Source organism: Larimichthys crocea, chromosome I, assembly GCF_000972845.2.
Source record: "Larimichthys crocea isolate SSNF chromosome I, L_crocea_2.0, whole genome shotgun sequence".
NCBI classification, from domain to species: Eukaryota; Metazoa; Chordata; class Actinopteri; family Sciaenidae; genus Larimichthys; species Larimichthys crocea.
The window spans coordinates 24,286,141-24,300,875 of record NC_040011.1 but is presented as its reverse complement, the minus strand read 5'-3'; the positions used below and the strand labels follow the sequence as shown (position 1 = coordinate 24,300,875).

The following is a 14,735-nucleotide window of genomic DNA, read 5'->3' as shown; positions in this document are numbered from 1 at the left end:
ACTGTTTAGTCACACATTGATTGAGTTTCATGAAAGGTTGTGTCTCCAACATAAAATACTGACTGATCGTATCGGTGCACCCCTACAAACTTTTTGGTCCCCTGCTCACAGTAATAGTCTGATTTCAATGTCCATGTCAATAGCAATTTCTTTATTTGTTTGCAAAGTTAAGAATAATCCATTTGACCATTTTTCTAGAGAAGCTGAGGGACATTATGCTTCTTGATTGGCATTCTAACTCCAAAGCCACCTCTATAAGTGCGTACATTTGCATGCAAGAGACACAAGACCAGGAGTCACTGTGGCAGCAGCAGTGTAGCTGGATCAAGGGAAAGATTATGAGTTAAAGCTAAGTATTGTTACTGTCAATAAAAGTTGGTATGTTTTTCTTTTTCCTGGGTGAGTTTCCATTCACAGTCGAAAGACATTAAGGTTATGTTAATTTTCCCTTTGGTGTAAATGTGAATATGAGAGTATGTTTTCTTTAATGTCCCTCCAGATCTGTTTATGAAGTGGCTTATCTGATGTACGGCGTGAGCTTGGCAGAAGCTTCTTTTAAATACATCTGCTTCATTCTAACTAGTCGTACATTTCAAAATGTTTTAAAAAAACAAAGAACTTAAATCTGATTGGTCATCACAGAATGTACATGTGTAGATTTTTACGAATTCTTGAAATTTGTTTTAATTCTTACTAATATCTCCCTCTGCTGTTACGACAGTTACCACCTGTCTCTGGTTAAAAAAGACCTAACTATTGCGTTCATGTTGGCTATTCTTGGGCACAACAGTGCTTTTAAAAAAAATAATATGTAGAACAAACAGAAGCACTTCCTGCCACATGCAGCAAAAGACCTGTGAAGAGATGTGAGTGCTGTTAATGTCATGGACATTGGGTCTCTTGTTCAGTGTTTCCTGTTTTATTTTGTAATTCTCCCCTCTCCTCGCGTCTGTAACTTTACTTCCTGTTTCGTCGTGTTTCCCTCCAGATTTGATCGTCTTTTCCAGTCTGATCAGTTTCAGATGTGTCATCTTGCCTTCTCTTGTGTATTTACTTTCTGTGTTCACGGTTTCAGTTTCAGTTTGTTCTTCAGGTCTTCATTCTCCGTTCAAGTGTTCAGGACATTCTTTCTGTTTTGTTTTGTAGTCTGCTTTAGACATGTTTTCTTGGTCTTTACAGATTTGTTTGCTTTTTTGGACCACTTTTTCTGGAATGTCCAAAAGCTTTTGTACACTCACTTTTGTAATAATAAATCATTGTTCTGCACCAGTTCTGTCTTTGTTGTCTGCATTTGGGTCATATTGTTCGTCCCAGACATCTTCTCATCTGGCTCTGATCTCCTGTTGGCAGCATGAACTGTCTGTTCTGGGTCCCAGCTCTCTTCTTGTGTGGTCCTACTTGGCTAACACATCCTTGCTCCAAGTCAGGAGGTGACAAAAAGACTTCTGGCCTCCAGGCCTGTTCTGCCCCTGTCCAGCCCTTATTGTTTTCAGCTACTAGGCCACTTGCCCCAGAGTCCCTCCTCTAGACCCCCTGTAGACCAATATAGAAGACTACATTTAATCAACATTTAATCCTGAAGGCCATTCAAAGTACTTTACATAGGCAAACGAAAGGGGTAAAAAATAATTTAGATTTGACCTTACAAAAATGAAAAGCATTCTGTGTTGAGAACAAATGTCTGAAATTCAGAAAAACTTGAATTTAAAAAGTTTATTCAATGGACGAGAGTGGGAGGTAAAAAGCTTCAGTAGCCACAACAAAAGCAGTGTGACAGGAAATGCATTTTAATGTTATATTCTGTGATAACCAATCAGATTCATTTACAGGTCTGACCTATCAGAATCATGTCACCGCCTTCACTCACAATATAACCAACAAGTCTCCAAACAAGAGACAGTGTCAAGATGATCGTGTTCTGGGTTACACTGCTTCTTCTTCATCAGGGATGTAAGTTCTATCGAATAATGACAAAATATTTTTTCATATTTTTGTATCTGCATGCAATCCAGATGTGTGGTGGTTCATGTGAACACTGCATGTTCTTTACATTGTTGCTACACTAACTATTGTTAACCTTTTTATGTATTGAATGTTTCATTTCATTTAGATACACTGGTTCCAGTGACCACAGTTCAACTTGGTGAACCTGCAACCTTCATGTGTGTTTTGCCAAAAAAGTGGAACAATGAAAATATTCACTGGTACAAGCAGAGTGCCGGGGAAAATCTGAAATTAATTGTATCACTTATTACAAATACAAATCATGAATATGGACCAGAGTTTCCTACCTCAAGATTTGAAGCAAAAGTTAATGAGAATATTAGCAGTCTGACTATTTTAAAGACAAAACAAGAAGATGAGGGAATGTATCACTGTGCATTCATGGACTGGATCAATAATTCTTGGAATGCGACCTATTTGTCATTAAGAGGTAATTATGTGATCTGTTTTTGGAACAATTTGGAATCATCTTAAATGTTTTGATGTCACTAAGCAGAGAGGATTTCAAATTTAATATTCAATATTTTTTAAACTATGTAATTGAAATGTGGTCAGTTATAATACTTTTTTATCAAGCTGATGTTTTACCCAGGATCTAACTTTTCTTCTGGAACTTCTGTGTATCTGATCCAGTCCATCCAGGAGACTCAGTGACTCTACAGTGTTCAGTCCTCTCTGACTCTGAGAGCAAGACGTGTTCAGAAGAAGACAGTGTGTTCTGGTTGAGAGCCAGATCAGATAAATCTCATCCAGACATCATCTACGCTGATGGAAACAGACATGATGAATGTGACAAGAGTCAGAAACGCTGTATTTATCACTTCTCTAAGAACGTCAGCTCCTCTGATGATGGGACTTACTACTGTGCTGTGGCCACATGTGGGGAGATATTATTTGGAAATGGATCAAAACGGCAAATCGGTATGACTGTGTTCAGTACTGGAAGCGATATTCATAAGATGTTGATAACATAATTGATACATTTTTTCTTCTTTGTTGTCTAGAGCGAACAGTGAGTTGTAAATTTACGGCAATGGTGATAGGAGGAATGGTCTGCCTGATCATTTCTGTGATTGGAAATATTGTTTTCATCTGTTACCGAACTCCAAGAGCAAGATGTGAACAATTTAGAGGTAAGTGTTGTTTACTCAAAAAATGTGAATATTTTGTTTGACTAAAAGAGTTCATATATGAATCATCTTTGAAGTGTAACATCACACAGGATAAACTTTAATGTCATGTTCCGGGATAAGGTAATAGATAGATTTGTTTTGCGTTTTTTTTTTTTTTTTGTTAATTAATGTATCAGCAAACATCTGTAGCACAAGATCAGTGTCTGTATTCCCGGTAGTTCCACTGTCACCTGTAGAGTTTACAATTTCAATAATAAAAAAAAATAAATAAAAATCAATAAATCCCAAGTGAAACATTGTTAAAACACAAAATCGTCTACAGAGTGCAACACCGAAAAGAGATATTACAAAAATATTCAATAACTTCACTATAAACTGCTACAGATTACACTACAACATTTAGTATGGGAAATGCCTTTCTTTCAAACCAAGTGTTGTAGTGTAATCTGTAGGGGATCAATGAAGTGTGTAGTGAGTTTGGTGACACTACACTGTATTATAATGAATATTTTGAATGAATATTTTTGTAATATCTCTTTTCGGTGTTGCACTTTGTAGACGATCCCTGTGCGCTTCCCTCACAGCCGGCTGCATGTAAACACTAATGTTCTTGTCTATCTTACGGTTAAAAATATGCGTGTTTTGTGTTTTAACAACATTTCCCTTGAGAGTTATTGATCCTTGAAGTTTGAATCTTCCAATATCTTTCCAACTTTACTGAAGTTAATATTCCGACTTTATTCTCGTAATTAATTCAATATTTAAGACTTTATTCTTGTACTTTAAATGCTTTTTTTTTTCTTAATGAGGCCCACATGCTCCATCGTAAAAAAATACATTTTTTAATCATTTATATATTTTATACGTATTTTTCTGTTTTCATTCATTGTTAGGAATAGAAAGCGTCTCTTCACAATCACGACACGACAACTCGATCCCACCAGTCAATGATAATGTAAGTAATGATGCCAGATCACATTTGTTGTTTTATCAATATAATTCACAACCCTATAACAACATCCTGAGTAATGAGCCTTTTATTTGGTCCACAGACTGAAGGTGGAGATGATCTGAACTATGCTGCGCTGCATTTATCTGGTAGAAAAGCTACAAGAGGAAGGAAGAAGAGAGAGACTGAAGAAAGTGTGTATTCTCAAGTTAAATGCCAAATGTGAACGTGTGTGTCTGTGAAAATCTGTGAGTTGGTTCATAGTACTGACCTCTTACAGAAATAAACAATTAAATGTTGCAAGTTCCCTTCTAACTTCAGTGAGAATGACAAGATTTATGATAGAAATTATACTGTAGCATAGAGACATGCTCTTTCTGTTCCACGTTTTATTGTACACTGATCCTAGCATCATATTATGTGTTTGTATTTGCTTATTATTCTTTTACTTTCAAATTATTAGGTGGATTTATTAAAAATAATACATAAAAAACTCTATACAGCAAAGGGGCATGTATATCTTATTTAAAGAACTATTTTTGAATGCTTCATAGTTCATGATGGAAACGATTTTTTAAAATCAATTCTGATGTCATCAAAATCAACATTTGTTAATAAAGGTTTGAACAACATACCAGTTGTTTTTGTTCTGATGTATTCCAAACACTGACATCTGTAATATAACCATATATATTGAGAGTGATTTGAGACACCATAGATAAATGAACATGAATGTAGTTTCCATGACGTCACCCACAGGTTTCTGAGGAGCTGTTGGTGAGTGTGGTGGCTCAAGCTGTCACCATGTCAGCAGTCCCGCCACTGCTGGCTCTCCATTAATCCAAAATTGGGCAAAGATGTGGTGCGTGGTGTTACGCCCCAGTCTAGGGGTGCCTAGAGCATAACTAAAAGAGCCCCATCTTCCTCAAATCCCAAGTAGCCACGTACAACAAGTTTTAGATTTTGAATGAAAAGAAAATGATTTATTCACAAAACTTACAGATAAATCAACTATAACTAAGGTGTCAGCTTCAGGCTGGACCAAGGCCAAAACAACAAGCAAAACAATTCTATCTGGAAAATAAATCACTTACCTCAGAAAACAAATGACAATAGACTTACCTCCCTAACTAACAAAACAGGAGAAAACAAGATCAACTCAAAATCGCAGTCCATCCCTACTATTAAAAAAAACCCTTCCAATCTAGAACAAAGGACTTCACAAAAAGACATGTGGCTGGTTGAGAGAGGAGCAGGATGAGGAAATGCTGGTTGTCCACATGATGGCCACCATCTTGGCTCCTCCTGTCAGGTGGTTCCCAGCTGCAGCCAATCACGGGCGTGTCATCACACAAGCAAACACAGCAGACTACAAAAATATGACTACAGTCATAACAGTGGGTAAAGCTGAGGTGGGCTGAATGATGTCTGGTTGCTCAAAAAAGACAGCTGTGATGACACCCACCTGTTAATCCACACTCTTAAGTATGCATAACTTTAAGCTTTAATATAATTTAATCAGTAATTCACACTGGAGGTTAAAAGTTAAGTTTCATTTTATTATTGGTTTGTTATTGTTAAGATTTTTAACCATGTATGGTCATACAACATTAAGCATTAAAGGTTACAGCTGTTTGTTAATACACTAATGTTGCGACTTCCCTAAAGCTAAGCAGACATCAGCCGTCTCTTTGTACGCCCCTGCAGGGTCATACTGGGTCATCTCAAGATGGAAAAATACTAAAAGCATAAAGGATAATAACATTTCTCTAGAAGTTATCATAATGTGTATGTATTTACAAGAAGGAAGCAACACGTCCATACAACCACAAAACCTATTAGAGCAATAGAATTGCATATCACTGACGCATACATAGAAGTAAGTCATGGAGGGAGTTACCAGACTTGAAAATTCACAATATTAATCAGAGTTAACAACTTAAATTTTGACTCACAAAGTAACAAACAAAGATACAAAGATATGGAATCCTTACAGTAAAGGCCTAATGCAAAAGCATTATATTACAAAATATTATTCTTACATTAAAATACCATAATACATGTTTTAGTACATTTTCTACACAGTATACAGACAGACATTACCTCTGTTGTTTAGGCTGTTAATCTAACTCTGACATTTGTGTAGATAGTCTCTTCATCGTCAGTTTTTGCATCCCTTGTCCCTGCTTTGCCAACTTTCCTTTTGGTGAAGTTTGGTGCAGAATAAACCAATGAAGCCTCATCTGTCTGAGAAAGTAAATGTAGTAATGAGAGGACAACATTAAGAGAGTAACATGCTGATAACTTTCCAGCTACATCTTTTCTTTTACCTGTTGACTTTGGTGATCGGCACTGACTGTCACAGCATTTGCTTGCAGAGAAACAGCAGCTGTATTATAAAATAAAAACACAGCATTAACATGAATCCAATGTTTTGCCAAATACTGTTTGAAAGATTGCTTTAAGTAACTTTGCTTACCATTACAACAACCACAAGATTTCTTCTTGAGTTTCATGACTGAATACATGAGGAAGGCTATAACAATGAGACTTATAGCCAAAGCAGCACATAACAGAGAGAGAATTGTAATGTTCTTCTGTGAATCCCAAACGTTGACTGCTGTCACAAAATAACAATTTAAGGTTAATTAACTGTCATTTAGAATTCACGCTGTTATGGTACAAACAAAAAGATACACTTACCTTCAGTGTTGGGTTTTGATTTGTCTCCACAAAATATCTCCTTACGTGTGGCCACAGCACAGCAATAAGTCCCAGCATCTGAGGAGCTGATATTCTTAAAGAAGCTGTAGATACATTTCCTACGGTCCTGTATATATTCTTCAACACTGTTACCTTGAATATCGTTAAAGCTCGGATGAGATTCAGCTCTGAAACAGCACACAGTCTGGTCTCCTGGACATGTTTTATTCTCAGAATCAGAGAGGACTGAAATCTGCACAGTCACAGACTCTTCCGATGGAGAGACTGCAGCGATGTTACGTTCTGGTTGTGAGAAATTGAAAACATAAAAATGAAACAACGGTTTTGGTTATTTGTTAAATATTTATACGAATTACATAAACGTGCTAACTTTATATGATTAAATAAGGTAATTAGGGTATGTAAGTTAATTTTTGTTCTGTACCTTCAACTTTCAGGTCTGCTCCTTTCAAAAATGTCAAGATGTTTTGCATTTGCACGCAGAAGTAAACTCCAGTATCACTTAGCTTTGTTTTTTTAATACGCAGAAAAAATGCTCCAGACTCATCTGTGGTTCTTATGTGAGAATCGACACCCATAGAGTTAAGTGCTTTTCCTAAGACTTCAGGAAGGTTTCCAGGAATAAGTCTGATCCAAAACAGGCTTTGAAAAGACTTGCAGGGACATTTTAGTGTCACATATTCTCCAACACCAACAGTCATTGTTTCAAAGATCTGATCATCTGCGCATCCTGAAAAGAAATGATGTAAAAGTACAAATATGTATGTCATGTATTGTATGTTTTCTTCTAAATTCCTGTAAGAAGATGACAATACTTTAAATATGTATCTGGATTAAATCTGAATTTATATACTTACGCCCCACACTGAGCATCAGCATGAAATACAATATAATCAGCATTTTCATGTCATTCCACTTCACGGGACTGCGTCAGAAGATGAATCGTCTTAATATAATCATTTAAAGTAGGAGGGGAGTATTTTAGAGCAACCTGATTGGCCTCTTGTTAGGTTGACGTTTCGCTGTACTACCACAGAGGAAATAATATCAACCATCATTCACACACATGAAACAACAAGCAAGCGTTTCATTTTCATGGTGGGTTTCTAAAATTAACTCTGGGGGTATGAGGAGATGGACAGAGCCTGAGTGACGTCCCCTGTATGTTTCTGAAGCAGTGTTTTGAAGCCGATTTTATGGCCAGTTTGGCCAGAGGAAACTTACTGTGAATATGCAACACGGAAATCTTACCCTCTCATAAAGTTGTTACCATGAAATTGTTGATAAACAAGCATTCATTTGGAATCATGTTTTGGTAAACTGACAAATGTTAGCTCTGCTTTTGGTCGCCACCAACTCCTGAAGGAAATATCTGTCTCTTTAGCTATAAATTAATTAAATGCTCCACTATGCTCAACTGGTAGCAGGAAACTTTGTCAGTCTGCAGTTTGGTGCTCCACAGGCAATACTGCATCACGCCCTCAATGACCTGTATCAGTAGCTCATAGCAGAGGAGTGCAGAGAGCACTGCTGTCAGCTGAACCATGATATACAGTGCATTACTTCCTATTTGTGTGGAGCTTTTCTTTGTGGAGTTTGCATATTCTTCCTATGTCTGTGTGGGTTCTCGTCGCGTACTGTGGCTTCCTCCCACAGTCCAGGTATTTGTGACAGTAATACGGAAAGACAGAAGAGCTATACTATGAATAAACATTATGGGAGCCAGCCCATCCATCAAAAGGAAGAGCACAGTAGACAGTTGGTGTGTTTTTACAGTGGACACCCTCACAATGACTGTACCATGACCTGACAATCTAACACGGTCTAGTAGTTTAACACAAAGTCTGGCATCAAAATAATAACATAAATAAGATAATAACAAGGTGGGGGTTCCTCATCCGTCCATGTACAAGGTGGTTCAGGCATCTGATTAGGATGCCTTCCTTTGGAGGTGGTCCAGGCACGTCCAACTGACAGGAGCCAGACCCAGAACTTGCTGGAGGTACTAAATAACCCATCTGGCCTGGGAACACCACGAAAGAGCTGGAATGCATTACTGGGGAAAGGGACATGCCACCACAACTCAACCCCAGATAAGCATAAAGAAATGGATGGGTGGATGTTTTATGGTGAAGGAGGGAGTTTGTGTAAACCTGATAGAAAACCACAGATAAAGATTTAAACCCAAGACCTCATCAAGAGGCGTCACAACAGTGTTTTTTTTTTTTACTAAATGTGATGGGAGTTTCTTGTTCACATGTGTACAAGATCTACCGAGTACAAAAATAGATAGACGACTGAAAGAGACAAAACAGCTTTGTTGTGGTTTGTGGCCTTTATCTGGGTCATCATATAACTGACCACAAGCCAAAACATGTTGCCCTGACAATAAAGTTGTTCTTAACACTAAAGGTACTGCTTGAGGTTTGACATAGAGTTAAATCAGTGATTGGTTTGACATACAGTTAAATCAGTGATTCTCTGAGAATGCTGTGTCCCCTGTACATAAATATACTACACATACACAGTTAGAATAAACAGAAGGGTGGGTGGAATGATACATGGAAACTTCAGCACTGTTGTGGTCAGGCTTCAAACTGAAGTGTGAAGACAAGGCGGTCTTTCTACCTTTTCTCACTCTCTGTTGTAGCCTCAGGAAGCTGCACACTGCTGTTCTATTGTTCTTACAAAGACAAGTGGAATAACATGACAACAATGACATGTATTCTTTTTTTCATTCTTATTAATGACTGAACAAGTCATGACATGTAATGACCATTTTTATCACACTTTTCCGCAGTTTGGTCTTTTTGATTGGGCGTTAATGTTAGAGGGGGGAGGGGCTAATCAATCCACAGTACCGCCCCTGTCAAGAGCAGGACTCTGAACTGTGAAGTTTGTCTGATTATTAACAAAAAGGGTTGATGGCCATTTGGAGAGATTTCTTGTTCTATGAATGAACACCTTAACCAGCAAGAGAAAACACATTATGTGTTCAGCTTTAATTAGCCCTCTGAAATCTCTTGTATCTTTTCCTCTCAATGTCACTCTGACTACATCCTGTTGAAGCTCATAGTCAGATCTGCCGTGAGTAAATCACTTTGATGGTTAGTCAAAGGTCTGAGAAACGGCCCACCACAGTACATGTCAGTAATTGCATGTGGCTTTGCTAGTTCTCACGGGCAACATGCAGAACACCTTTAAAAAGTGCTGTGAGACCAGAAAGACAGAAGAGTTTCATTCCAGGAGTTAAACACATTATATTATATATATTATTATGTTTTCAACATAGAATACACACCAGCAGTTTGGCACTAGAAAGGACAGTGTGTTTATTTATTAACATAGTTAGAGATACAGTTATGTATCATCTTCTGTGTGAACAACCAACCAACCAAACACAACCAGCAACACCACTCTCTACAGGCAGAGCAGGGCCTGTGAACTGCTCCCCAATCTCTTCAAAAGGCCTCAGCCTAGTTAGGAAGGACATATGTAACACGTTATGTATATTACTCCCAACTGACGCTTGATAGTGACAGGAAGTGTGTTTTTTTATTTATTTGTCAGTATGTGTATATTACTACCGTGTGAAGACGAAGGGGCTTTTTTTTTTTTTTACCTTTTCTCACTCTGTTGTAGACTGAGGGAGCTGCAATTGGCTGCTGGTTTTACAAGTGGAATAATAATAATACGTTGTTGTCAGTTGTTTATCATTATCACTAAGGACTGGACAATTTAAAAGAATAGGCCACACTTTTCTGAAGTTTGGTCCTTTTGATTGGCTATTGATGTCAGAGGGGGGAGGGGCTATAGTCTATGCTCTATGGTCCCACCTTGGGTGTTTTGGCAAGAGCAGGACTTTGAACTCTGAAGTTTGTCTGATTATTGATAAAAAGGTTTGGTGGTCATTTGTAGGCATTATTTGTTCTTTGAATGAACACATTGTGTCTTTTCCTCCCTGCAAAGTTACCCTGGTTACATATCCTGTTGAAGCTCATAGTCAGGTCTGTTCTGAGTAAACCTCTTTGATGTTGGTCAAAGGTCTAAGAAAAGGCCCACCACAGTACATGTCAGTAAGTGTTCTCACAGGCAACATGCAGCACGCCTTTAACCAGTGCATTGAGACCAGAAAGACAGACAGGCAGAGCAGGGCCTGTAAATTGCAGTTTTGTAGTTTTCTATCAGCATGTGTATATCGTCTAACAAAGGTCATAGTATCGAAGAGATTCTTAGTTACTTTGCTAATCAGTAGTCACACACACTGTATGTTTCAGTAATTTGTATCTATATTGTCTTCTAATGTGAAATAATTTCCTTCCTAATACAAGAAACGTACAAACAGTATGCCAGTGATTTTTCTGACCACCACTGTGTTTTTGCCCAGCAACAAGAGCTCGATTATGAAATAGAAAATGTGTGGATAACAATAAATAATGATGCAGTAGTTTTATTTGATATCAATGTATAGAAACAATGATGTCTATTACCGTTGTAACAATCACAGGCTATAACAATCAGACATATAGCCAAGACAGCACACAGCAGAAAAATGACTGTCTTTGACCACATACTGGTTCCTGAAACATGAACAAAAAGAAAAAAAACAATGTAAAAAATGTTAAAAGTAAAGTAGTGATGCTAACAGACCTCGTGCGCAAGTGTCTCGGTCCTGGTCGCATCACTGTCGTGCCAATAATGATGTTAAAAGCACACCCTCTCATGTACTATTGCGATTATACAACAATTACCAACTTAAATGAAATATATAATCAAAAGATTTTCATGTTTTGGGGCAATTTGCTTTCAAAATAACATTTCTTTGTTTTTCATGTTTTGGGGCAATTTGCTTTCAAAATAACATTTCTTTGTTTTCCAGGTATAAGTCAGACCCCGTGTATCTCCATAGAAACGGAGATCAGAACAGAAATGGTGAGCAATCAGTCACAGCAGTAGACTCTTATACGTAACACAGTTCACTAATCCAGCAAGCCTGAGCCTTAGTAAGGACTTAGCAACAAAGAAACTTTCTAGTCCCGTCAAAGCTTATGGAGATCGCGGAGTTTCCCAAACTGAATGAATAGTGCACATATAATCACTAAACTGCTTTGCTAGTTTAGTCTTGTAATGACTAAGATATCTGCTGAAAACGATATGGACTAACTTCACATTTATTTTTAAGCTAGCGCTGTATCAGCGACTCACTGGCACAGCTGATGGAGGACGATCCAAGCATTTCTAGTAACTCCACAGCGCTGTAAAGTCCAAAAGTCAAAATGTATTGAACAAAGATCGATATTCCTCTTCAGTCCATATTAGTCCACCTTTACTCTTTAAAAATATTTATTTAATTTGATTAACGGAACAATGACAGAGTTACCTTCAAAGTCCAGTTTTGTTCCATTTCCAAATAATATCTCCCCACATGTGGCCACAGCACAGTAGTAAGTCCCATCATCAGAGGAGCTGACGTTGTTAGAGAAGTGATAAACACAGCGTTTCTGACTCTTGTCACATTGATCATGTCTGTTTCCAACAGCGTAGATGATGTCTGGATGAGATTTATCTGATCCGGCTCTGAACCAAAACACACTGTAATCTCCAACGTGTAGATATAAATGAGAAAACCTTTCGTTATGATTAGCAGGCACCTACATCCTTGATGGAGGAGAAGTAGTGTAACACAGAGCTTGATCATCTTCACTCTGACTTCTCTGAGAAAACTTTTCAGTAAGTGAACATGTTGTAATCCTTGTAGGTCAGACCATGAGATGCGCCTGATTGGTTACCAGAGATGTCGAATCAAACGGCATTTTATCTAACTGTTCTCAAGTCAAAATTAAATGACATACACCACCTCTAACTGGGTTACTAAGAAGAAGATGATAATTAACTTTATGGATCCCTTTATAGGGACATTCTTTTTACATACTGTATATCTGAATCCATAATGGCACTGCAAATGGCTGCCTTGTTTTGTTGTGTGTTAATTCTGTTTTTTTGTGGCAGTACCCAGAGCTCTTTCACTAGAAGAAGAGGTTATGAACATCAGGGGTACAACTCCAGAGCACCTGCTTCCAACTTTTGTTGTCCCATTATTGGAAATTTTGGACATCCTGGTTAAAGGAGCGCTCACCTTTGCTCGCACAGCGAAATGCTGGAAGAGAGGGAAACAACACGCTGACATGGCTTCACCACTGCAGACTTTGCACACCACTGCTTGGAATATTTCTCTACCACATGTTCACTCTCCAACAAACTTTGGTAATTACAACTGCTGTTGGGGAAAACACTTAAAAACTATGGCTTCCCAAATACAGACAGTTTATCACGTCCAACCAGAGAGAATAATATACTAGATTATTGTTACACCACAGTCAAGGATGCTTATCAAGCTGTCCCCCGTGCTGCACTGGGTCACTCTGACCACGTCATGGTCCATCTGATTCCTGTGTACAGCCAGAAATTAAAGCTCTGCAAACCTCTTGTGAGGACATCAAGGAAGTGGACCAGTGAGGCGGTGGAGGATCTTTAGGCATGTTTGGACTCTACTGACTGGGATGTGTTCAGGACTGTTCCCACCAGTTTGGATGAGTGTACAAAGGCTGTCATGTCATTCATCAGCTTCTGTGAGGACTGCTGTGTACCATGATGCACCAGGGTGAGGTACAATGACAAACTGTGGTTCACAGCTAAACTCAGCGAGACCATCAATCAGCCTCCTGTATTTGTGGACGACACCACCCTCACTGGACTCACCTCCGATGGAGAAGAGTCTGTCTAGAGGTGAGAGATTGACCATCTGGTGACATGGTGCAGTCAAACCAACTTGGAGCTAAAGACAGTGGATATAGTTGTGGATTTTAGAAAGGACTCAACTTTACCTGCCGCCATCATCCTAACATAACGTGACCAGCTGCTATTGGAGGAAAAGAAAGAGAGGTGAGGAAATGTGTTGGCTAAAACACAGCAGTTCATTCTTTGTTGCGAAATTAACGTGAATCTAAAACATAAGTAACTTAAGGCTACTTAATAGTTTAATGAGTGAAGCATTAATGAATATTACATTACATTACATTACATTGCATTTAGCAGACGCTTTTATCCAAAGCGACTTACAGAGGAGGACATAAGCTGAGAAAGGTGTAAAGGAGCACAGAATAGTTGTTAGTTTTGTTAGGCAGGGAAGCATTCTCGAAACAGAAAGGTTTTTAGAAGTTTTTTAAAGGTCGAAAGGGATGTTGCTGTTCTAGTAGCCGTTGGTAGGTCATTCCACCATTTGGGGACGACCACAGAGAAGAGTTTAGAGTGACCTCGCTTTGCGAGAGGCGAGGGTACAACTAGACGGTTTGTATGAGCGGAGCGTAACGCCCTGGTCGGGACGTGAGCCTTTAGTAAGGCGCTGAGATAGGCAGGGGCAGATCCTGAGATGGTTTTGTAGGCAGCAGGTTTAATTCTGGCAGCTACAGGCAGCCAGTGCAGGTCGCTGAAGAGTGGGGTGACGTGTGACCTTTTGGGTTGATTGAAAACCAGTCGCGCTGCGGCATTCTGGACCATTTGCAAAGGTTTGATCGCGCAAGCAGGTAGGCCAGCCAAGAGCGAGTTGCAGTAATCGAGGCGGGAGCTGACTGTAGCCTGAATCAGGAGCTGAGCGACATATTGGGTCAGGTACGGTCTGATTTTTCTAATATTGTACAATGCATAGCGACATGACCTCGCTACGGAGGAAATGTGTTCAGAGAGAGAAAGACGATCATCTAGTACCACGCCCAGGTTTTTAGCAGCATGGTTAGGGGTAGTGACAGTACCAATTTTCAGGTTGAAGTCATGGCAGATTGACTCATGGGCAGGGATGACCAGGAGTTCGGTTTTTGACAGATTAAGCTGGAGATGGTGGTCTTTCATCCAAGTTGACAGATCAGAGA

General features: G+C 38.8%; 2 protein-coding genes across 4 annotated transcripts; one reads left to right on the top strand and one right to left on the bottom strand.

The window, feature by feature from the left end:
- The first annotated feature begins 1,889 nt into the window (after positions 1-1,889).
- On the top strand, positions 1,890-4,705 carry LOC113747202 (uncharacterized). The gene is made up of 6 exons (XM_027286008.1): positions 1,890-1,950; positions 2,111-2,434; positions 2,638-2,925; positions 3,009-3,137; positions 4,031-4,092; positions 4,190-4,705. Exons 1-6 carry the CDS (start codon positions 1,908-1,910, stop codon positions 4,310-4,312), a joined length of 969 nt encoding a protein of 322 aa, XP_027141809.1. The 5' UTR covers positions 1,890-1,907; the 3' UTR covers positions 4,313-4,705.
- Positions 4,706-5,091: 386 nt separating this feature from the next.
- On the bottom strand, positions 5,092-7,717 carry LOC109138840 (uncharacterized). Of its 3 annotated transcripts, XM_027286005.1 has the most exons (8): positions 7,668-7,717; positions 7,235-7,540; positions 6,943-7,092; positions 6,790-6,867; positions 6,566-6,706; positions 6,417-6,475; positions 6,190-6,333; positions 5,092-5,826 (listed from the first exon to the last, which is right to left on the bottom strand). In XM_027286005.1, the coding sequence occupies exons 1-7, from the start codon at positions 7,714-7,716 to the stop codon at positions 6,199-6,201; spliced, it is 918 nt and encodes a 305-aa protein (XP_027141806.1). In that variant the 5' UTR covers position 7,717; the 3' UTR covers positions 5,092-5,826; positions 6,190-6,198. The 3 variants fall into 3 exon arrangements, with proteins under 3 accessions (XP_027141806.1, XP_019115897.2, XP_027141799.1); XM_019260352.2 differs by having other exon boundaries at positions 6,790-7,092; XM_027285998.1 differs by having other exon boundaries at positions 6,566-6,703; positions 6,790-7,092.
- Between the last annotated feature and the right edge of the window lie 7,018 nt (positions 7,718-14,735).

Excerpts from the sequence above, each read along its gene's own strand:
- LOC113747202 (XM_027286008.1), top strand. The coding sequence starts at position 1,908 with ATGATCGTGTTCTGGGTTACACTGCTTCTTCTTCATCAGGGAT. Across the intron at positions 2,435-2,637 it reads GACCTATTTGTCATTAAGAG|TCCATCCAGGAGACTCAGTG; the intron begins GTAATTATGTGA and ends TATCTGATCCAG. Across the intron at positions 4,093-4,189 it reads TCCCACCAGTCAATGATAAT|ACTGAAGGTGGAGATGATCT; the intron begins GTAAGTAATGAT and ends TTTGGTCCACAG.
- LOC109138840 (XM_019260352.2), bottom strand. The coding sequence starts at position 7,716 with ATGAAAATGCTGATTATATTGTATTTCATGCTGATGCTCAGTGTGGGG. Across the intron at positions 7,541-7,667 it reads GCTGATGCTCAGTGTGGGGC|GATGCGCAGATGATCAGATC; the intron begins GTAAGTATATAA and ends ATTTCTTTTCAG. Across the intron at positions 6,476-6,565 it reads ATCTTGTGGTTGTTGTAATG|CTGCTGTTTCTCTGCAAGCA; the intron begins GTAAGCAAAGTT and ends TTTATAATACAG.